Source organism: Ambystoma mexicanum, chromosome 11 (assembly GCF_040938575.1).
Source record: "Ambystoma mexicanum isolate Mex_15411 chromosome 11, UKY_AmexF1_1, whole genome shotgun sequence".
NCBI classification, from domain to species: Eukaryota; Metazoa; Chordata; class Amphibia; order Caudata; family Ambystomatidae; genus Ambystoma; species Ambystoma mexicanum.
Genome location: NC_090934.1, coordinates 213,602,261 through 213,624,889, shown reverse-complemented (window position 1 = coordinate 213,624,889; position 22,629 = coordinate 213,602,261). Strand labels below are relative to the sequence as shown.

At 49.4% G+C, this 22,629-nt stretch overlaps 1 protein-coding gene across 2 annotated transcripts in view; it reads left to right on the top strand.

Annotated features, from left to right (window-relative positions):
* LOC138503275 (uromodulin-like) overlaps positions 1 to 22,629 on the top strand; it is a 194,545-nt gene that overhangs the window by 134,193 nt on the left and 37,723 nt on the right. For both annotated transcript variants that reach the window (XM_069622877.1, XM_069622878.1), the window contains exons 5-6: positions 12,208 to 12,435; positions 19,421 to 19,586. In XM_069622877.1, the coding sequence (XP_069478978.1) occupies positions 12,208 to 12,435; positions 19,421 to 19,586 (394 nt within the window). The remainder of the gene's footprint in view (positions 1 to 12,207; positions 12,436 to 19,420; positions 19,587 to 22,629) is intronic.

The following is a 22,629-nucleotide window of genomic DNA, read 5'->3' as shown; positions in this document are numbered from 1 at the left end:
CGCGGGAACAGCCGCCGCGCAATAAAACACACGACTCGTTGCTCGAGTGCATAAACCCGGACTGACGTGGATACCTCAGCTCCGGTGATTCCTTTATTCATCCTGTGTCACGTGACCTCACGCGTAGGGTCACGTGACACCACATTCCTCCCCAACTTGGAGATATTTATGCATCACAATTAACAACACGGCAATTAACACAGGATCTTGTAAACTATTACGACTTACGAAGTAACGCACATCGTAATGCTCCTGCTTTCGGTCGTGTCCTTCTTGAAGTTCATCTTGGCGTGGGTGTTCGCCTATAGATTCCGTCTACTATATACCCCTGGAGACGGCATGACGGTTTGGGCTTTTCTCTCAGACGGTAGCGGGTGCTTCTTTCCTTGGGCATGTCTTTTTTGGTGATTTCCGCTTCGGTTCTCTCATTGGGCGAGTGCGGTCTGTCTGCATCTCCTGGTGTGGCTAGACTATCCATTAGTGCTGGTCCTCGAGGAGTCTGCGGCGTTTCTCTCTCGTCTTCTCTCGGGGGTGTTGATGGTTCCTCCCACATTTCCGGAGGCACCTTCCTGAAGTGTGACACATTGCGTGTCACGGTTTCTCCCCCTCGGGTGGCGGTGACCATGCTGTGGTTAGTCGCACTGACTGTCCATGGTCGTACTTCAAAGTTTAGGGACATTTTCTTGGGCGGTGCGCGGTTCTTGACGATGACAGTGTCTCCTGGGGTCAGTTCTCGGTGGCAGGCTCGCCTGGCGATGCTCTCTTGTTAGTTTCTCCTTAGCCGTCTGGCGTCTATCGCTGGGATGTCTGGTTCTGGGGCTGTCCAGTGGGGGTGTACAGGGAGTTCCGCCTGTATGGGTACCCCGAACATGAGGGCGGCAGGGCTGATTCCGGTGGCCGAGTGCGGGGTCTGTCTGTGTGTCCTCAGAAACCGGTATACGGCCTTCAGCCACGGGTGCCTTTGTTCTTTGGCAATTCTGATGACTTTGTTAAGTGACCCCATGAATCTTTCAGCGTCTCCATTTGCTTGGGGCCATCTCGGGGTGATCTGCTGGTGTTTGACGTTCACTTCTTTAAAGTAGTCGCGTAGTTCCTGACTGGTGAAGGAGGGTCCGTTGTCGCTTTTTACTTTCCTCGGAATCCCATGGGTGGCGAATATCTTCTCCAGCGCAAGGATGGTGGTTTCGGCGTTAGTCGAAGTTACGTGCTTGACTTCCGGGTATCTGCTAAACTCGTCGATTACCACGAACAGGTATCCTTCTCCAGCAATGGTGCAGTGGTCCATGCTGACTGCGTCCCAACGTGTGCAGCTCCTTGGGATACTGCTGATTGGTTCAGGGTGTTCAGGCCTCCTGGATGCTTGGCAGGCCGCGCAGGATTCAACTAGTTCCACTACCCTTTGCTGCATGTTTGGCATCCACATCCTAGACTTGAGGTAGGCTGTTGACTTTATGATCCCTTGGCGTCCGCTGTGGGCTAATCTGAGAGCCCTTTCCTCCAGGGACTCTGGCAATATGATACAGTGTCCTTTTAACAGCACTCCTTCAGGGGCTATTGAGAGTTCATGTCTGACCCCAAACAGCGCTCTGAGTTTGGTCTGTGCCGATGTTGTGCGTTGAGCAATTGACATGAAATAGTTTTTCCAGTTGCCGGACTGGATGGCTGCTGCTGTGTGCTGTAGGACGGTATCTTCTTCTGTTTCACGCACTACTTCTTGCAGAGTCAGGGCTCTAGGTCTTGCACAGGCAACTACTTGACAGACATGTTCATCGGTCTCCTTCGCGTGGTGTTGTTCACTGTCGGTAGCTGGCCTCGGGTGACGGGACAGGTAATCCGGTGGGTTGTCCGATCCTGGGCGATACTCCACCTCAATGTTGTATGGTTGTAGCTGCAGCATCCATTTTTCTATGCGTGCAGGTAGGTGGGGGGCAGAGCCTCGGAAGATCGGGATCAATGGTTTGTGATCCGTGAATACTTTTGCTTGCTTGCCTAGCAGGTACACTTTGAAGTGTCGGCATCCCCACAAGATGGCTAGAGCTTCTTTTTCTATGTGCGCATAGTTTTGTTCGGGTTTTGTGAGGGCTCTGCTGGCAAATGCGATGGGGAACACTTTGCCTTCATTGTCTGTTTGGGTCAATACTGCTCCTAGGCCACTTGGGCTGGCATCCACGAGAAGTTCGGTCTGTTTTTCTATGTCGAAGAATGCCATGGTGGTGGAGGTAGATAGAGTGTCCTTGATTTGTTGAAACGCTTGTTGGTGAGCTGCGGTCCACTCCCACTTCTGGTCTTTCTTTGTTAGCTCTCTAAGCGGACTTGCAACGCTTGCGAGGTCGGGGATAAACCGTGCGCAGTAGGTGGCCATCCCCATGAAGCTCCTCACCTCGGAGGCTGATTGTGGTGCTTTGGAGTCTTTGATGTCTCGCACTTTCGACGGGTCGGGGGATACCCCTTCCGCGCTGAATATGTAGCCAAAGAAGCACAGTTCACTCCTGTTGAATTTGCACTTCTCTGTGTTGAGTGTCAAACCTGCATCTTCGAGCCTTTTCAGGACCGCCGCTAGGCGTTGATGGTGCTCATCTTTGTTTGGAGCGTATACAAGGATGTCATCGCTGATGTTAGTGGTCCCTTCCAAACCTGTGATGACTTTGCGGATTTCATGTTGGAACACTTCTGCGGCAGAGGATATTCCAAAGTTGAGCCGTTTGTACCTCATCAGGCCGAGGTGAGATGAGAAAGTGGTAATGGACCTCGATTCTTTGGATAGGCGTAGCTGGTGATAGCCTGATCTGAGGTCGAGTTTACTGAAGACGGTTGCTCCGGTGAGGTCTACGATGAGTTCGTCGATCGTGGGGGTTACGTGGCGTTCTCTCCCGATCGCAATGTTGGGAGGCCTCATATCTATGCATATTCTTACTGCGTTCGGCTGTTTGGGCTTTTGTGCTACAACCATGGGTGAGACCCAAGGGGTTGGTCCGGATGTTTTCTCAATGATCCCTTCTTCCTCAAGCTTGGCCAGTTCTTTTTCTACTGCGCCTCTCAGGTGGAATGGGATCCGTCTGTGTCGAACTGCTTTCGGTTCGATGGTGGGGTCTATGTGGAGTTTGATGGTTCTCCCCTTGAGGCACCAGATGCCCTGGAATAGTTTTTTGTGTCGTTTTAGTAGGTTGCCGAGTTCGTCTTGTTGGAGGCTGAATGCGAAGTGTATTAGCTTCAGCTTCTCTGCTGTCCTGCAGCTCAGTAGCGTCTCGCAGCCGGCGTCCACTACATATATGCGCGCACGGCAGTTGGTGTCTTCGTGGGCGAAGTTTGATTTGAACGAACCTCGTACGGGAAGAGGTTTCTTGCAACCGTAGGCATATAGCCTGACTTTTTTCTGTTGGAGGTTGGGCTTCGGGTGAAGTCTGTTGAATGCTGCCACTGGCATGACGTTCACTGTTGCACCAGTGTCCATGACCACCCTCAGTGGCTCTCCATTGGAGAGAACGGTGCACGACGGTCTTTTCCTCTTCCGTGACCGATGTGTTTCAACTGCAGATATGAGATGTATGCAGTGTATTCGTCGGCTTCCCTTTTTCCGTCTCCCTTTGTCTCCCCTTTCGGGGGACGTGCTGCTGTCGCTGTCATCGCTGTCGCTCGAGTCTGGGGACCTTTGGGATTCGTCGACGGCTCTGGCTTTGCCTTTGCGTGCTTGGTGGTGTGAGGATTCTTTGGGCGCAAACTTTTTCCGGCGTTCTTGTGTCTGGCACGGGGCAGGATCTTTGTCTGGCGGGTTCAGACAGACAGCGGCGAAATGGTTGAGGCGATTGCATTTTCTGCACGTGGACCCCCATGTGGGGCAGGAATCGCCTTTGTGCCACGGGCCTCCGCACCATTTGCAGCTTTTGTCCCGCCCTTGTGGTGGGTGGGGCTTCCAATCTTGCCTCGTGCGAGTGTTCTGGCGTCTGGAAATGGCTGCTACGTCCTCCGCAGGTCCAGGGCTGTCCAGTGGTAGTTTCTGGATCGCTGCCTCCACGACTGCTACCTGGTCTTCCGTTTGCTCCCAGAGACGCGCCATTTCAAGGATGCGCGAGAGGCATATGTTACGTTCTGATAGTATGGCCCTTCTCAGTTTTTCAGAGGATATCCCGTTGATGATTTGGAGACGGATGGCAAATTCTTCATCCGGGAACTCACAGCCCACAGCCATTTCGCGAAGGCGAGCGTGAAATTTGTCTACCGTCTCTTTCTCCCGCTGCCTCGCCATGCAAAAGTGGAAGCGTTCGTAGTCTGGGTTGAGGTCGGGCTTGAACATATTTGTGAGTGCAGATCTCGCTGCGTCATAATTGTCTGCGTTGCCGCGGTTGGGTGTTGCATTGAAGAGGCGCAGGGCCGCTGCTCCGATGTTGAGTAGAAGAAAAGTGTGCATTTTCTTTGGCATGGTGATGTCTCTGGCCTCGAGATGCATCTCGAATTGTTGGAGCCAGATTTCCCATCTGATGGCGGCGTCTGTGGTGAATGGGTCAAACGGCGGCATAAATGATGTCTGTGTCGGGTCGGGATGTTCATAGGAGAGGCTCCTCCTGGATGATGGACTCATGCTGGCCCTCCCAGGGCTGGTGCTTCGGCTCGACATGCTAGTTCCCTGCGTGTACTCCATAGCGTTGGAGCGTGGGCCTAGGGTGGCGGTGTAGAGTGTGGCACCACAACGTCATAGGGGTTGTCGTGGCCTGCCTGTATGCCGCTGCGCAGTACCTGCTTGAGACTGCTAGACTTCTCCAGGAGCGTTGGATGGTCTTGTTGCAACTGCGTGTGGGAGCCCCTGTCTTGATCAAATGGTGGGGCTTCAACCAACTTGTGTGCAGCGTTATGCGCAGCTGCTGGTTTCTGTAGCTCGTGTCTGCGTCTGGGGTGTTGCATTGGTGCGGGCGTCGGTGCGCGGCTCCGCGCGATGAGGAGGCGCGGGTCCGCGTCGGGTCCGTGGATTGCTTCATCGCCAGTGTGATGTTAGCATAAGCCGGGACTCTAGCGTGATGTTCAGGCCTCCGCTGATACCCGGGGGCGGGCTGGTTCAGGGGCGTGGCGCGGGAACAGCTGCTGCGCAATAAGACACACGACTCGTTGCTCGAGTGCATAAACCCGGACTAACGTGGATACCTCAGCTCCGGTGATTCCTTTATTCATCCTGTGTCACGTGACCTCACGCGTAGGGTCACGTGACACCACAACCGGCATGGGGGAAAGCAAATTCTTCAAATAAGCGCATACAGTATAAAAGACCTGTTGTTACCCAAGTGCTCCATGCCAGGCTCAGCAAGCTGAAATATATTGCATTCTGTTTAACCTAAATGCACAATGCTAGGAGGATCAAGCTGAAATGTATTATGGAAATGACTGGTCCCGCGAAAGCAACGAGCATACTGTTCTGCGGATCAAAATGAAAGTAAAGAGCACATTGCCTTAAGCCAGTTTCGGTGGCACAGTCACTAAGTGTTGAGCTTCGTACCCAAAAGGTTTGGGGTCCGAGACAAACCTCCAACGCCAAACAATGTTTTAAAAATGTCAGAAATGATTACAATTTTTACTGGCAGGGGTTTAAGAAAAACACACCACAATGCATGCGGGGGGAAAAAAGCAAAAAACAGCGGGCAACATAATTGTTACAATGCCATGTATCACTGAGCCCAGGCACCAATAATTTTAGTTTACAGAAACGGGAGATGACAATGAGCTGTGCGGACAGCTCATCAGCCAGTCCGATAGCACAGTGAGTAGAGCGCTGGCGTTTGACATCAGTGCTGGGCCTGCAGAAGGAGGTGCGAATCCCGGCATGGCCAAACTCAACCCCCCTCCGTCCCCCGGAACAAGGCAAAGGCAGGAACGATAGCCCTACAAATCACTCAACTGTGCAGTACAAACATTAAAAGTATAAAGCCCGGTTGCCGCGGGACAGCCAATGCGTGCAAACTGTATGGCCAATTTCCTTTTTCCCGTTTTAGGCAGCGCAAAACAAGGGGCAAATAAAATTGACAAAGTAGTTATATCTTGCCGGCTACGAGGTAACAAAAATGAAGCTCAAATAAATACAATTTTCTGACATCGTGCACAAAGAACAGAGACCCTGAAGCCCCCCAGGCACAACATCAACCAGTTGCCCAAAACGGGCAACAACATAACATTGCAGCGCGATATACCTGCTTTGATCGGTCCGATTAGCACATCGAGTAAGAGTGCTCGTCTTCAGCAGATGTACAGTTCTTGCTGACACAGTTTAGAACCCCGGCAGGGCCAAACTCAGCCTTTCATCCTTCCAAGGGCAATGAGCACCACACACCATGGTTAATAATAAGCAGCGCGCGGATACCTGAAGTTTTGTAGCGCAATATAAATGCTAAATTATTATTGTCATTTTATTTCAATCTTATGGACGTGCAATTTTCTGGCAAAAACATTGTTTCGTTTATAGCGAGCCAGACGGCACAATGAATAGAACGTGTACTTTGACATCCGTGCAGAGCCTGCTGACGCAGACTCGAGGCCCGGCAGGGCTAAACTCAGCCTTTCATCCTTCCAAGGGCAATGAGCACTACACAGTCTGGGTAATAATAAGCAGCGCTCGGATACCTATGGTTTCGTAGCGCGATATAAATGCGAAATGTACTGTCATTTATTTCAAATCGTAGGGGGCAACAAGCAAACAAACCGTACATGAACGTTTCAATTTGCTGGCAAAAACAGCTGTTTTAGTTTAAGGCCGGCCAGACAGCCCAGTGAATAGAGCTTTTACTTTGACATCTGTGCAGAACCAGCTGATACAGTTTCTAATCCAGGCAAGGCCAAACTCAGCATTTCATCCTTCCGAGGTTAATAACTGAACACCACACACCGTGGTTAATAACAAGCAGTGCTCCGATACCCGGGGCCTCGTAGTGCTATCTAAAGGCACAATATTATTACACAAAGTAATTGCTCGCCTCAAACGGGCAAAGAATAATGGCTCCCAAACGAAAACCATAGACAGCAGCACAGAACCCTTGGTTACTGTTTTTCAAATCCTGGCAGATTACAAAAGTACATTACAGTCTAATTTTTTGCTGTGGCCCCCACCGCCCCGAACAGGATGGTGAGGGGCAACCATATCAGAGGAAGTACAAACCTGATAATCAACTAAGAATAATCACGCACGGAACATATTTTCTGGTACATGCAATACAAATCAGTGTAAACAGTCAAGAGACAAGTTTATATCGACAACTCAGTACCCTGATACGGGGCACAACAAGGCGTGGAACATGCCTCCCAAATCAGGGGTAGGCCACGGCCAGCACGCAGCAGGTCAATTTACCACAAAAACGTGTGCAAACACTACAAATCAAGGTAAAACAGCCAGGAGACAAGTTATACAAGCACAGTACCCTGACACGGGGCACAACAAGGCGTGGAGCAGGTCGCCCAACAACTGGGGCAGGCCATAGACAGAACGCAACAAGCCAAATGACCTACAAACAATGCGGTTTCTTGAATTGCCAAAAATGTTGCAGCACAGGCAGTGCCAAGACACAAGCCTCCCGCATAACACAGGAAGTGTGAGAATGGAGCAGAGGACAAGACGATATCTCGGATCTCAGAAAAGAATTGTGAAACCACCTGTACAAAAGCCAACATAAGCACTACATAATTTTGTACACCCGGACTGATCATACTGGCGCAGTGTTGAAGCCTGGCAGAGACAACACACAAGCCAAGGAGTATCAGCATCAGCCTGAAACAAGGCCACAAAAAGAAGAACCCATTGAAGGGATCTCCAACTAATTACAGCTTTCCACAAATGGAGCTGGCCAAATATTTCTGTGTATGCAGAATAAAAACAGAACCCTGAAACGGGGTCCAAAACAACACACACCACTAAGGGAAACCTGTACTCAGGGGACCCCGTTGCAACAACACTACTGAAGTAGTGCAACAGATCCAGACCACGGGCACAGAAAGGGGCAACGACAATACGGCAAAAGAAAACAGAAGCATCCAGGATGTCGGGGGCTAGCGGTAAGATGCCAGGTGAAGAAGGGGCGATGACACCAAAGCCACACGGCAAGGCAAGTAAATAGCACCCACACAGGGCACAAGAAGACACAGATTCCGCACACCCTCCAATGGTCACAACCAGCCAGGGTCCCCAACGACACACACACACAGGCAGGCAGACAAATGGCGAGCCAGCCAATGAGCTGAAACAAACAGCTAGGACAGGACAGACCAACAACAGTCAGTTAACATAGCAAGCAGAGCCTTTTTGTCAAGCCCCAACCCGCACTAGAGGGGGTTCCAGAGCCCAGACAGCCCACACCATACGCAGTATAAATGCGGAACCAAAGTGAGAGCGGAACGATTACAACAAAACCCAGAAATTAAGGCACCAACAAGCGAGAAGTGCTCCAGACCACCAGGATCCCCCGCAACATACAAGTAGCACACAAGCGGATGACCAGTCTTCTCGGATGCTGGAGGTGGCCGAGATTGGAACAGAACAGCACCAACACAGGTAACAGGCCAGACCAGCACAAAACCAGGCGCCAGAATAAAAACCCAGGCTTGTCTTTAAGGGCGGCCAAGGCAACAGATAGAGGATATATTTCCAAAATTACAGCCACACCCTCCAAAACGGTACAACGAGGCAGATAGCACAACAATAGTGTTGCACCTTGACACCAGGGTAGAGCCTGCTGATGCCGGGTCAAACCCCGGCAGGGCCGAACTCAGCCCCTCATTATCTCCAAAGTCAAGAATATGAGCACCAAATACCGTGGTTAATCAGCAGTGCTTAGATGCCTGAGGGTCTGTAGCACCATATAAGTAACAAAAAACAAAACATGCGATGCATGCGTGTCTAGAACAGAATAAAGAGGAAAAATAAAGGTGGCAGTGGAACATACAAGAGAAAAAGATGCCAGAGAATAAGGCAACACAGCCTATCAGGCACCAAAAATACACAGAGAAAAATACAAGCGAGAAACAGAAGAAAGCAAAAATCCAAACAACCAAGGGCTCAGACCTGAAAACAGCAAGTAGCACTGAACCCAAAAACGGGGTCTACAAAAGTAATAAGCAGTGAGGAATAAAACACCACACAACACAACAGGCTGATGCCCGAGGGCCGGGGCCACGCTTCTAAAAATGTTCCAAAACTCAACAAAGGTTGTTAAAGATAAATAATCAGGCCAACGCCACAAAGGGCCGGGGCCTCGCTGCTAGAAACCCAAAACTTAAAGTGTTGAATAGACAAACAGGCCAACGCCACAAAGGGCTGGGTCCATGCTGCTAAAAACGTTCCAAAACTCAATAAGGGTTTTTAAGCAAATAACCTGGCCAACGTCACAAAGGGCCAGGGCCACACTTCCAGGTGTACACAACTATCGTTTTTATAGACACTCAGGCCAACGCTCCCACAAAGGCCAGGACCAGTATACAGTCAAGCTAGCAGAGTATTTAAACTGTTTGAACGTATGAGCAAAACACGGGAACCCCAGGGGAACCAATCAGGGCTCCCCGGAAACATGGGCAAAATGCGAACACAAGCTGGGAAGCGAAGTATAAAACAGAGACAGCATATGGGCCACAAGGCTCCCCCAAGCTGGGCCACATTTAACACAATCAATTGAACAGTCAAACCAAGGAGAACAGGCAAGGCAGCTAGGACAAAGCAAGCAACAACTTTTAGGGGAAACCTGGACAGCCGGTAACCAACCCAGGTTGTGGCGGCACGGGCCAGAGGGGGTAACCTCAGGACCCGGTGCCCAAAATTATGATATTATTATGATATGCGATTATTGTTATTGTTTCCATTACCATATCTGTAACAATAAAATCCTTTCGGGCTTTTATTGCCAACACTTGACAAATGTGTGGTCTAACATTTCTCTGGGAAGGGACAGGGTCCGGGCAAGCCCACAATCACCATTACGAATAGCACTAAGGTAAATTGCGTGCATATGGGTCCAGCAGTTATGGGCAATGCTGCAGGGCCGCCCAAAGCGAGGCAGGGTAACTGCTGGTACCATCCAGCAAGCATGGGAGAGGGGCAGCTGCTTCCCCCCAAGCCTGCTCCCTCTCTCCCCCACAACACAGAGACACGCAGTCTCTCCACACTTCGAAGCACAGGAAGGGTGAGGTGTGAACAACACCTCACCCTTCCACAAAGCACCCGGGTGCCAATCACCAGAGGGAACCAACAGCAGGCAGGAATAAGTACAAAGGCCTGCTCACCCCCCCCGGGGGGGCCAGACAGTCGGCTACAACCAGCCCCCACAACTACACATGAAAGACCCAGGGTCTTATATAAGAGCTGCACAGCTCGCAGGAAAATACAAACTGTTTGTGGACCCTGAACGGGGACCCAAACAGTCAGGAGGTTCGCTGTTCACTCAGCGTCCTCCACTCTATTTCTTCTTTTCCACAAAGCCCTCCCACCCTAGAAAAGAAGGGAGAAAATCAAGGAAGAGAAATACAGGTCACTGGACGGTGACCACAACAAGTCGTGGGACAAGAAGGCGGCACAGGCCAGAGGGGGTAACCTCAGGACCTGGTGCCCAAAAGTATGATATTATTATGATATGCGATTATTGTTATTGTTTCCATAACCATATCTGTAACAATAAAATCCTACGGCCTTTTATTGCCAACACTTCACAAATGTGTGGTCCAACCTTTCTCTGGGGAGGGAGAGGGTCCGGGCAAGCCCACAATCACCATTGTGAAAAGCACTAAGGTATGTTGCATGCATATGGGTTCAGCAGTTATGTGTTATCTTGTCACAGTAGAGCTAGTTTCACAGGGTCGGCACTTTACGTCCGTCTGTCCTTGCACACCACTCCACCTACATTCACCGAAGGTTCTAGAAAAAGAAAGGCCAAGAAGGGCATGGTCGTGGGCAAGGGGAGGGTGTCCTTAATAGTAGCCGTGGCCCTCTAGCTTCCCCTAATGGCCACTGCTGGTATACCGGCGTCACCGCTCCATTGTATTTTCTGTTTGTTGGTAATATTTCTATACTGGCATTTAACCCATTTCTAAGCATTTACCATTTAGAAGGTAGGGGAACGCAGGTGTGCTGGAAAAGTAGACTTCCCCAGGCTGCCCAAATATGGTCTGCTCATAAACCAGGATTAGAGTCGAGGCCACCTGAGACCGCAGCCACCAACTTAAGTCACTATCTCGCATCACCTCCCAAGCAGAGCTCGCTTGCTGCTGGAGGAAACCCATTATTTCCTACCACTTCTGTACCTCTTAAATAGTTGGGTGGCCTGGACACAGGCAGGGCCAGTCACATGCTTGCCTGAAAAGGGAGCTGCGATTGGCAGCAATGATTCTAAGGCAGCCAGTACAGCGCATCCTCGCGCCTCCCACATGGTCATTTTGCAGTCTGTGTAGAATCCAGTTTTAATTTGAGCTGTTAAGAGGCACTGCAAGCGCTGCCTATAAGCCACAACTATTACCATGGGAAGAGAAGCGAGCTGAGCGCTGGAATGTGATGGAGATCACACTACTTGTGGCGATGGGGGGCGGGGGTTGTTTAGGGTTTGTACATACACATTGAGCACCCATGGACACGTTATTACCCTTGGCCATTTCTTCCCACTACCTGCCCCGACCCACCCAAAACACATCCCCCCCCCCCGGATCTGTTTGCCATGGCTCTGTGCTTTCTAAGCAGCCTTCTGAAAGGTAATGGCTTAATTGCATCTATAAACCAACTCCTCTTCAGCCATTTGATATATAAGCAGCATGTGTGTCTTTGCATCTGTTTCTTGCACTGAATTCCGTTAAAACAAGCATTGGTAAAGCCAACAGGTTTTACTCTTGTATAGGCATTAGACAGTCACATTATTACAGTGCCTGGAGAATACATTTACCAACTGTTGCTATGGCCAGGTAGCACCATTACAGCAGTGCCTAGAAAGTGCAAATCCCATGCCTACACAAAAGCCAAACCGCTTGGCTTTGTCAATGTTAGTTATAGCTGTGTCACATCAAGCAGCTGTGCACAAAATAGAACATCCAAAATGGTCACCTTTGAAGCATTCTTATTGTGGCGCCGCGACACTGTGCCCGAGGTAGGTAGTCTGCAGGCCCCCAGCCTCAGAAATGATAACATGATGCAGTTTGTTGATTTTTTGTATCTGTGGTATCTGTTTTTATTTAATTGATTCTTTCAATCCCTTTCCACTCTAATTGCAGCAATGTGGTAGCGGAAGGCACCAGGCCCAAGGCAAGCATGTCTGTGTTCACCGATCCGAATTACACGCTTCCTGTGACCGCGGCACTGCCATTGGGCAAGCACATGTACGTGAAGGTGCAGCTGGAGGGTGCCAACGATGCAGACATGGTGCTGGTGATGGGGGACTGTTATGCCACTGCCTCCGCTTCTGCAGAAGACCCCAACAAGGTGCTGCTACTCCAGAGTGGGTGAGTGAGAGGGTGAGGTGGGCAGGAGCAGGGGAGATAGGTTGAAGGCATTGGGCCTCATTACGAGTATGGCGGTAGCCATACTGGGTACCGGGTCCGGGTTCCTGGAATGAGGAATTACTGGGCCATTCCGACCTTGGAAATCCCGGTAATTCCCTTTCCCGGGACCCGGACCCGGACCCGGTACATCCCCATTCCCATTCTAGCCCCCATAGGGCTCAATGGGAATGGGGAGGGTGCTAACAACGGGCCCGTTAATGACAGGCCGTTGTTAGCATCCTGGACTGCTAGCGGGTCCCGCTAAGGACGTCTGGTTTTACCAGACGTCCTTAGCGGGACCCGCGAGCAGACCTCGTAATAAGGCGGTAGAGGGTTAACAGCGCCGGCAGCTCTACCAGCGCCGTTAACCCTCTACCACCTCGGTCGTAATGAGGCCCATTGTGCTAGCACTAGTAAACTGCTATGGCACCTCCTACGCTTCTGCAGGAGACCCCCAACAGAGTTCCTCTACTCCATAGTGGGTGAGTGAGAGGGTGAGTTGGGCAGGAGCAGGGGGAATTTGGTGAAGCAATTGTTCTACTGCTGGAGAACTGCTATGGCACCTTCTCAGCTTCCCCAGAGGACCCCAACAGAGTGACTTTGCTCCAGAGTGGGTGAGTGAGAGGGTGAGTTGGGCAGGAGCAGGGGGAATTTGGTGAAGAAATGGTTTTACTGCTGGGGAACTGCTATGGCAGCTCCTTGGCTTCCCCGGAAGGCCCCAACAGAGTGCCTCTACTACAGAGTGGGTGAGTGAGAGGGTGAGTTGGGCAGGAACAGGGGGAATTTGGTGAATAAATTGTTCTTCTGCTGGAGAACTGCTATGGCACCTCCTCAGCTTCCCCAGAGGACCCCAACAGAGTGACTCTACTCCAGAGTGGGTGAGTGAGAGGGTGAGTTTGGCAGGAACAGGGGGAATTTGGTGAATAAATTGTTCTTCTGCTGGAGAACTGCTATGGCACCTCCTCAGCTTCCCCAGAGGACCCCAACAGAGTGACTCTACTACAGAGTGGGTGAGTGAGAGGGTGAGTTGGGCAGGAACAGGGGGAATTTGGTGAATAAATTGTTCTTCTGCTGGAGAACTGCTATGGCACCCCCTCAGCTTCCCCAGAGGACCCCAACAGAGTGACTCTACTCCAGAGTGGGTGAGTGAGAGGGTGAGTTTGGCAGGAGCAGGGGCGATAGGATGAAGGCATTGTGCTACTGCTGGTGAATTGCTATGCCACCTACTCCGCAGAAGACCCCCAACAGAGTCCCTCTACTCCAGAGTGGGTGATTGAGAGGATAAGGATCTGGGGGCATTGGATAAAACCCTGTGGCAAGCCGTTTCTGGGGGGACCCTAGTGCCCCTAGACCCAGTATGTGTTGGTGGTTGGCTCAACAGGGGACGGGGACCTAATGGAAGAGCAAAAGCAGTAGAGGGAGGGGTGAAGGCAGCCACTCAGGAGGACTTATCTGTACATGCATGTTTTGAGGGTGATAATGAGTTGCTTTATGGTCTTCCTGCCTTGCTCTCTCCCTGTTGACTCACAGTTTTAACCTTTTCGCACCCGCTATATTGTGTAATCCGAGCCACCCTCCGTGACCCTAATCTCCACTCTCTTTGACCTCACCCTCAACCCTTTCGACCTCCTCACAACCTCCTCCCCCGAACATCAGTGACTATAGAAGTCTGTGCTTCCGCAGCACCAAATTAAGAATCATCTTCCTTTAGGAAAAGTTTGAATACTAGATTATTTGCCAGGGCGAGGTTACGATATGGGTCGTTCCTGTGTCTCCTGGTTTTGTGTTGTATTTGTTCTGCGTAGCGCCCTGATGCCTAAGGGCTTTGGCGCTTAATAAAGAAATAGAAATGGACATTTCCAGTTCTGACCTTTAATTCAACGCCTCCACGCATTCTAGGTTTGGGTTGGTTGGGTTCTCAATGGAGCCAAGTGGACCACAACTCCAAGAGTGAAATGGTTCATAAAACGGAAAGCAAGGATTGCCTTCATGGTGGCCTGCTGGAAAACGTCTTGGGGCCAGATTACTGAAACTTTGCATCGTTGCAAGTGCAAAGTTTGCACGGTATTAGCACTAGGGCAAAGTTTGCCTTATTTTTAAAAACAATGGGACACATTAAAAAACCATTGCACCTCGACAAGTGCAGGTGGGCATATTAAAAGCACCAGGGCTGAAATTGTCCTCGTGAAAAAAAAGATGCATTTTCACTACATTGCTGCACCAGGTCAAGGTTTGCCCTAGCGCTAATACGGAATGATATTAGCACTAGAGCAAAGTTTGCCCTGATGCAAAAATGCATCTTTTTAGAGCTAGGGCAATTTCAGCCCTAGTGCTTTTACCATGGCAAACTGCACTTGTCGAGATGCAATGGTTTTTTAATGTGTCCCCGTGTTTTAAAAAATAGGGAAAACTTTGCCTTAGTGCTAATACCGTGCACATTTTGCACCTGCACCGGTGCAAAGTTTCTGTAATCCATATTTTACAGAAATTTATTTTCAGAAATCAGAAATGAGCATTTCTTTTGAACCCAGCTCCACCAATAACGTATGTGTCTGACCACGAAGCACTTAAATTGTGATTTATTTTGGGGCGATGTGGCAGCAGGGCTATATACCTCTGGGCTGTGAATTCTGCAAACGCTAGAAGGTCGCAGGAGGTGAAAGCTCTGTCAATGGCAGAAGCAGACCCCAGTAAAGCCATTGTATGGAGATAAAAGGCTTGGCTTGCACGTGAGAAGACATTTTTTCAGCCTGCCCAGCTCGTTTGTTTGCTGACACGTTTGCGTCCTCGGGCGTTTTTTTTTTTTTACAGGCCAACCCGGTGAGTAGTGGGTCAGTTGACAGCTCTGCACCTATACATAGTGAACAACACGGGTGCATAATGAGGAAGCGGGTGGGGCACTCCCTCTCAGGGCGTACTGGGATGAGAAGAAGTCGGCCACGTTCACTCGTTCAACTGGTTTTGAAAGAATGCATTTAAGCAAGTTAACTGATACAACTTTGACCCCCCTCTATGTTTGCAATCTGCAGAAGAGTGCCCGATTGAGGGTTCATAGTATCAAAAGCCGCAGAGAGATTGAGTAATGTGGGTAGTGCTTGCGGAAGTCGTGCTAAAGGGAAATGGCAAATCTGGTCAGGGCTTTGGGAATGCGTGTGCAAAGGAAAAGGGCAATGTGGCCAGTGCTTAGGGAGGGTGTGATCAAAGGAAGAAGGCAATACAGGCAGTGCTTAGGGAAGCTGTGATCAAAGGAAAGGGGCAATGAAGGCAGTCCTTAGCAAAAGCGGTGTCAAAGGAAATGGGCAATACGGGCAGTGCTTAGGGAAGTCGTGATCAAAAGAAAAGGGCAATATAGGCAGTGCTTAGGGAAGTCGTGATCAAAGAAAAAGGGCAATACGGCAGTGCTTAGGAAAGTTGTGATCAAAGGAAAAGGGCAATATAGACAGTGCTTAGGGAAGTCGTGATCAAAGGAAAAGGGCAATGAAGACAGTCCTTAGGGAAGTCATGATCAAAGGAAAAAGGCAATGAAGGCAGTCCTTAGTAAAAGCAGTGTCAAAGGAAATGGGCAATACGGGCAGTGCTTAGGGAAGTCGTGATCAAAGGAAAATGGCAATGAAGGCAGTCCTTAGCAAAAGCGGTGTCAAAGGCAATGGGCAATACAGGGCAGTGCTTTGGAAAAGAGTGCTCAAAGGAAAAGGGCAATATAGGCAGTGCTTAACAAAAGTGGTGTCAAAGGAAATGGCCAATACGGGCAGTGCTTTGGAAAAGAGTTCTCAAAAGAAATGGGTAATATGGGCAGTGCTTAGAGAAAGCTTTCTCAAAGAAAAGGGGCAATATGGGCAGTGCTGAAGGAAGGCTTACTCAAAGGAAAATGGCAAATGTGCAATGCTTAGGGAAAGTATGCTCAAAAGAGTGTTCAAAGGAAATGGCCAAGGCAGTGCTTGGAGAAAGCGTTCTCAAAGGAAAAAAGAAATATCGGCAATGCTTAGGGAAAGCGTGCTTGCAGCAAATGGGCAATACAGTAGTGCTTAGGGAAGGTGAGATCAAAGGGAAAGGGCAATATAGGCAGTGCTTAGGGAAGGCGTGATCAAAGGAAAATGGCAGTATACGCAATGCTTAGGAAAAGTGTGCTCAATGGAAAAGGGCAATATGGGCGGTGGTTAGAGAAAGCATGCTCACAGACAAATGGCAATATAGGCAGTGCTTAGGGGCGACATTCTCAAATGAAAAGGGCAATATAGGCAATGCTTAGGAAAAGCGTGCTCAATGTAAAAGGGCATTATGGGCAGTGCTTAGGGAATACATGCTCAAAGGAAATGGCCAATATGGGCAGTGCTTAGGGATAGCATGATCAAAGGAAAAGGGCAATATAGGCAATGCTTAGGAAAAGTGTGCTCAATGGAAAAGGGCATTATGGGCAGTGCTTAGGGAATACATGCTCAAAGGAAATGGCCAATATGGGCAGTGCTTAGGGATAGCATGATTAAAGGAAAAGGGAAATGTAGGCAGTGCTTAGAGAAATCGTGCTCACAGTCAAAGGGCAATATAGGCAGTGCTTGGGAAAAGAGTCCTCAAAGGAAATGGGCAAATATAGGCAGTGCTTAGGGAAGGCATGATCAAAGGAAAAGGGCAATAAAGACAATGCTTAGGAAAAGCATGCTCAATCGAAAAGGGCCTTATGGGCAGTTTTTAGAGAAAGCGTGCTCACAATGAAAGGGCAATATGGGCAGTGCTTAGGGAAGGCATTCTCAGAGAAAAGGGCAATATAGGCAATGCTTAGGAAAAGCGTGCTCAGTGGAAAAGGGCATTATGGGCAGTGCTTAGGGAAGGCATGCTCAAAGGAAATAGCCAATATGGGCAGTGGTTGGGAAAAACGTGATCAAAGGAAAAGGGAAATATAAGCAGTACTTAGAGAAATCGTGCTAACATTCAAAGGGCAATGTAGGCAATGCTTAGGAAAAGAGTGCTCAAAGGAAATGGCCAATATGGCAGTGCTTAGGGAAAGTGTACTCAATGGAAATGACCAATATGGGCAGTGCTCAGAGGAAATGGACAACATGGGCAGTGCTTAGGGAAAGTTTGGTCAAAGGAAATGGGTAATATGGGCAGTGCTTAGGGAAAGTGTGGTCAAAGGAAATGGGTAATGTGGGCAATGCTTAGAGGAAGTGTGCTCAAAGAAAATGGCCAATATGGGCAGTGCTTAGGAAAGGTATGCTCAAAGAAAATGGGTAATATGGGCAGTGCTTAGGGAAGGTGTGCTCAGAAGAAATGGGTAACATGAGCAGTGCTTAGGCAAAGCATGCTCAAATGAAATGGGCAGTGCTTAGGGAAAGTTATTATTCTGGTGTTGAGCGTGGAACTAGATTTAGGTAGTAATGGAGGCATTACAAGTTTTAGGGGGGAAATACACAATGTGGAAAGTAGCGATACAAGGGAGTGTGGGTGCTAACAATGGGGGAGGGTAAGAGTGGAGGCCAACTAGAAACGAAACTTGAGGGAGCACATTTCGCAGCTTGGGTTAGGTGGGGAGTGTGTATGGGCCTATATGTTAGGGAGGAGCCATTCCTCGATATAGAGGGTCTTGAGCTCCTTCCTGAAATGTAGAAATGAGGGGATGAGTCTGGTGTTGATGGGGAGGAGGTTCCAGAGTCTGGGGGGTCGATAGCGAAGGCCCGTTTTCTAGCTCTTTCCTTCATGCACTGGTGGAGATCAAGTCTGGACATGCCCTTACTTCTATCCTTACTTAAAGGCAATATGCACAGTGCATTAGGGAAAGTGTGTTCAAAGTAAAAGGGCAATATGGGCCGGGCTTAGGAAAAGTGTGCTCACCAGCACAGGGCAACGGTTCGGGAAAGTGGGCTCACCAGCACAGGGCAATGTTAGGGAAAGTGTGCTCACTGGCACAGGGCAACAGTTAGGGAAAGTGTGCTCACCGGCACAGGGCAACGGATAGGGAAAGTGTGCTCACCGACACAGGGCAATGGTTTGGGAAAGTGGGCTCACCGGGACAGGGCAACGGTTAGGGAAAGTGGGCTCACCGGCACAGGGCAACGTTTAAGGAACTTGTGCTCACCAGCAAATTGCAACAGTTTGGGAAAGTGTGCTCACCGGCACAGGGCAATGGTTAGGGAACGTGGGCTCACCAGCACAGGGCAATGTTAGGGCAGTGGGCTCACTGGCACAGGGCAACGGTTGGGGAAAGTGGGCTCACCAGCACAGGGCAATGTTAGGGAAAGTGGGCTCACCGGCACAGGGCAATGTTAGGGAAAGTAGGCTCACCGGCACAAGGCAACGGTTCGGTAAAGTGGGCTCACCTGCACAGGGCAATGTTAGGGAAAGTGTCTCACCGGCACATGGCAATGTTAGGGAAAGTGTGCTCAGTGGCACCGGGCAACGGTTCTGGAAGGTGGGCTCACAGCCAAAGAGCAGTATTGACAGAGCTTAGGGAAAGTGGGATAAATGGCACAGGGATTGTGTCTGGAGAAGGGCTGGTAAAAAGAGAATGTTAAGTGGTAATTCGGTTCAGACTTCAGACTACCCCATAAGGCCATGTACAAAGGGATGGCTGTGCATGCCAAGTTGGGCGACGTATGTGGACCAGTGCAGTGTGATAACTTTGAGAACTGTGCAGCTGTACGTTTTTACCCTTGGTCCAGATCTAATGTGCCTTAATATGCATATTTTTATGCAACTGTTCTAAACAATGCAAGATTGGGTCCTATTTGTCATGCAGCCGGGCCCCGTGTGGTAGCGGGTCGGTGGAGTGTACCATTGTCCAAGAGGTCATTGATGGGAGAAGGACGGGGCAAAGGAATTAGTCTCATGGGGAGGTCACTCGTGTGAGGGAGTTTATGTGCATATGTACCTGAACTGAGGCATGGTGTTACCTTGTCTCATGCTACAAAAATAGCAGGGTTTATAGGTTACAATTTTAACCTCTCTCCTGCAGCACACCCATGCCTGGGGCCCTCCACACTGCTGTCCTTCAGAATGGAAATTCCAACCAAGGAAAGTTTACTTTCAAGATGTTCAAATTCCATCAGCAGCCCAGTGACGTCTACCTGCACTGTGACCTGCACGTGTGTGTGCAGAGCAGCGAGACCTGCCACCAGGCGGTGAGTGCTTATTTGTGCAGTACAGCTGCCGCTGACATTGATAGATGAATGTGTGCGTGCATGGCAGTGGGCTCGGCCAGTAGGAGATGATTGTGAGTGTGAAACAGTGGGTGCGGTGTGTATAGAGGAAAGCCCGCTGTAACCGCATGACTATGTATGTGTGTGTGCTCGCAGGACATTGACGTGCATGCACTAATCAAAGAGGCATTTCTGCATCGCTGCCACTTGCTGGTTTTTGTGTAGTGTGGGTCTCCTGTACTACTGCCACCAGTAGGGGAGTGTTTGAGTGTAAGCCTAGGCCGTGAAGTACCGTTTTTGCCGGGACTGCTGCTGGTGCCTTATCCATTGACTTTTGCCCGCGGATTTGTTTGGCTCCTTTGGATAATCAACGAGGGGCACTTTGTATTCTCTGAGGCCCCGCCCCTTGTGGCTGTCACGTGTACATATACGAGCTCGCGCATGCTCCTAGCGAAGCACCGTGTAGTGCCGCTTTGTCGCGTTCGTTGCAGCGTTGGGGCAACGCGGTTACTTCAAACTGTGCTGGTACGGTGGTGAATTGTACATTTTTATTTGCACGGGCAGGCTTCTTTTCCTTTCTGTGTAAGGAGGGTTGTGAAACTCCCCGTGACATGGCCTTTTCTCTAAGAAATTTCATGTTGTTGCCATTTGAAAGCAACGAGCCGACCAATAAACCCATAATCACTACGGTGCTTGTGGGAAACGCACTGCGCCTCATTTGTGTTCCACACCCAGTGGGCGCCCGTTATCAAAGATCTCCAAGTTGCTAAAAAAAGCAGACAGGATGGAAAGAAATACCGACATCCGAACATTTTACAAGGACAGACAAGGTCAGAATGAAACAAATGAAGTTATGAACACGGCACCTGCTGTCTCCGTGCCAGGAGGGGATTCCTCATCTGTGGAAATTGAACAGGTGGTAATGGAACTTCAGTCATGTGGTGAAAAGGTGGGTGTTGGGGAGGTGGGATGCTCTATGGCAAAGCCTTGTGTGAAAGGCGTTATATCGCCAAAACATGTTTGTGAAAATGATGCGAAAGTGCCAGAGCGTGTCAACAAAATGGATACCACTGTGAACATTTCTGTTTCGGATAGCATGATTTTAAGTGCTGTTCCTACAGCTGGAAAAGTGGTGCCCTTAGGATGCCCTGTGGTTGTGCCATCCAATGATCTGGCAGTGATTGACTTAGATTTCAATAGCTCCTGCTTCTGGGCAAATAAGATGGTAGAAAATCTATCTGGTTCGCCGATCCTATTTGCAGAGATCAGTCACCCATACTCAAATCTATCAGCGTCTTTTATTGCTCCCACCCTGAGAAGACCAATGACTGGTGACAATGTGTCCAAGCAAAATACACAAGAGGCTATCTCTCATAATCTTTTAGAGATCACCCTACATGCATTGAATATGGCCTTGCAGTCCCTAGCTAATCTTTTTGCTACCCTTGATGCGAAAATAGCATTACAGTCAAAGCAATCAGAAAATATGTTGGTGTGGCAAAAGACCATAACAGACACCCTGATACATGTCAAAACAAGTAATGGCTCTGACTCTTATACACAATTACATACACAGAAATTGTCTGCTACAGTTTCTTCTCAAACAGTGTCCAGTGATTGTCTAAAAGCAGTGGACTCTATAAACATGTATGATAATGATGAAAAAAGTATTCTGGAAAAGACAAATCAGGGACCCCACACTCTTCCATGCTTCAGTAAAGTTATAAGGGAAGTTGCGGAGGATAAGCTAGCTGTTCAAACAGATCAACCAGAAGAAGCGGGGGAAAAGAAAAAAGGAGTTTATACCATTTTTACTGAGGGACAGTTAGCTCAGAATGGTCCTAAAGACAAGTCAAAGAGAGGGGTCCAGAATAAATTAGCCAAAAACCAAAAATCTGCGAAGATTCTGAATTCCTCCTCGACCGCCAAACAATTTTTTAGGTCCATTAAGTTACCGCCAAAATCAAGAAATCTACTTTTGGCTTCAACTGCTGTAACTAAAAAGTATCAACTTCTAAACCAGTTGAAAGCAGCAGCTTCTGAACGTTCCTTGAGCACAAAGGATCTGTCCTATGCTCCTTTGGATGATCTAATTGAATTGGCTGACGGAGGTGAGAAAAGTAAAGCTAAAACCAAAATCACAACTAAGACTACTCTACCCGCCAGACTAAAAACTCTGAAAACAAAAAGCGTATCAGTACAACACACTGAAAGTCCTGATCTGATCCAGGCTTTAGCTGACCATTGTTAGGAGATAAGGAAGGCTGTTGACGCGTACATGGCTGGAATGTCGCAGCCAGTCCCCTTGGGTCCCTGCCATACAAATCGTTCACAACTCAGTTACCAACAGTGTCCTGATCAAAGGGGTGACAAACAGGTGCCAGTAGTACCTGAAGGGGTGCTTTGGAGATCTGGTCCCTTTTTGACCATCCCATGGAGTAAACCCCACGGAACTAACCTGGGGATGCCAAGGATAGATGTGAGCGACCCCCGAGGAAGTAATCTGGAGATGCCAGTCTCTCAAAAAAAGTGCATTTTGAAATACCCGGGCTGGCAGAAGAGTAAGGTCCTCATTCTGAGTGCAGCGGTAAGGGGTTCACGGCAGCTGTAAGGATGCCGGTGCCATTAACCCCCTACCGCCGCATTCCGAGCTCCCTACCAGCTGTCCTTAGCAGGAGCCGCTAAAGGACCAAGGAGCTAATAACGGGCCGCTATTTGCGGGCCCGTTATTAGCTCCTTCCCCATTCCCATTGAGCCCTACGAGGGCTCAATGGGAATGGGGAATGGTATTCAGAATGAGGATTTACCGGATCCGCCAAGGTTGGAATGTCCCGGTAAGTCCCCATTCCGACACCACGGACCCGGACACGGGTTTGGAGGCAGCCATGGTGCTATTAGCACAATGGCTGCCTCCAAACTCGTAATGACCCCCTATGTCTCCACAAACACCTCAAAAAACATCAGCAGCACAGTCTTAACTGCACTTACCCCGCAACTTCTTAAACATATCGATAATGCTATTAGC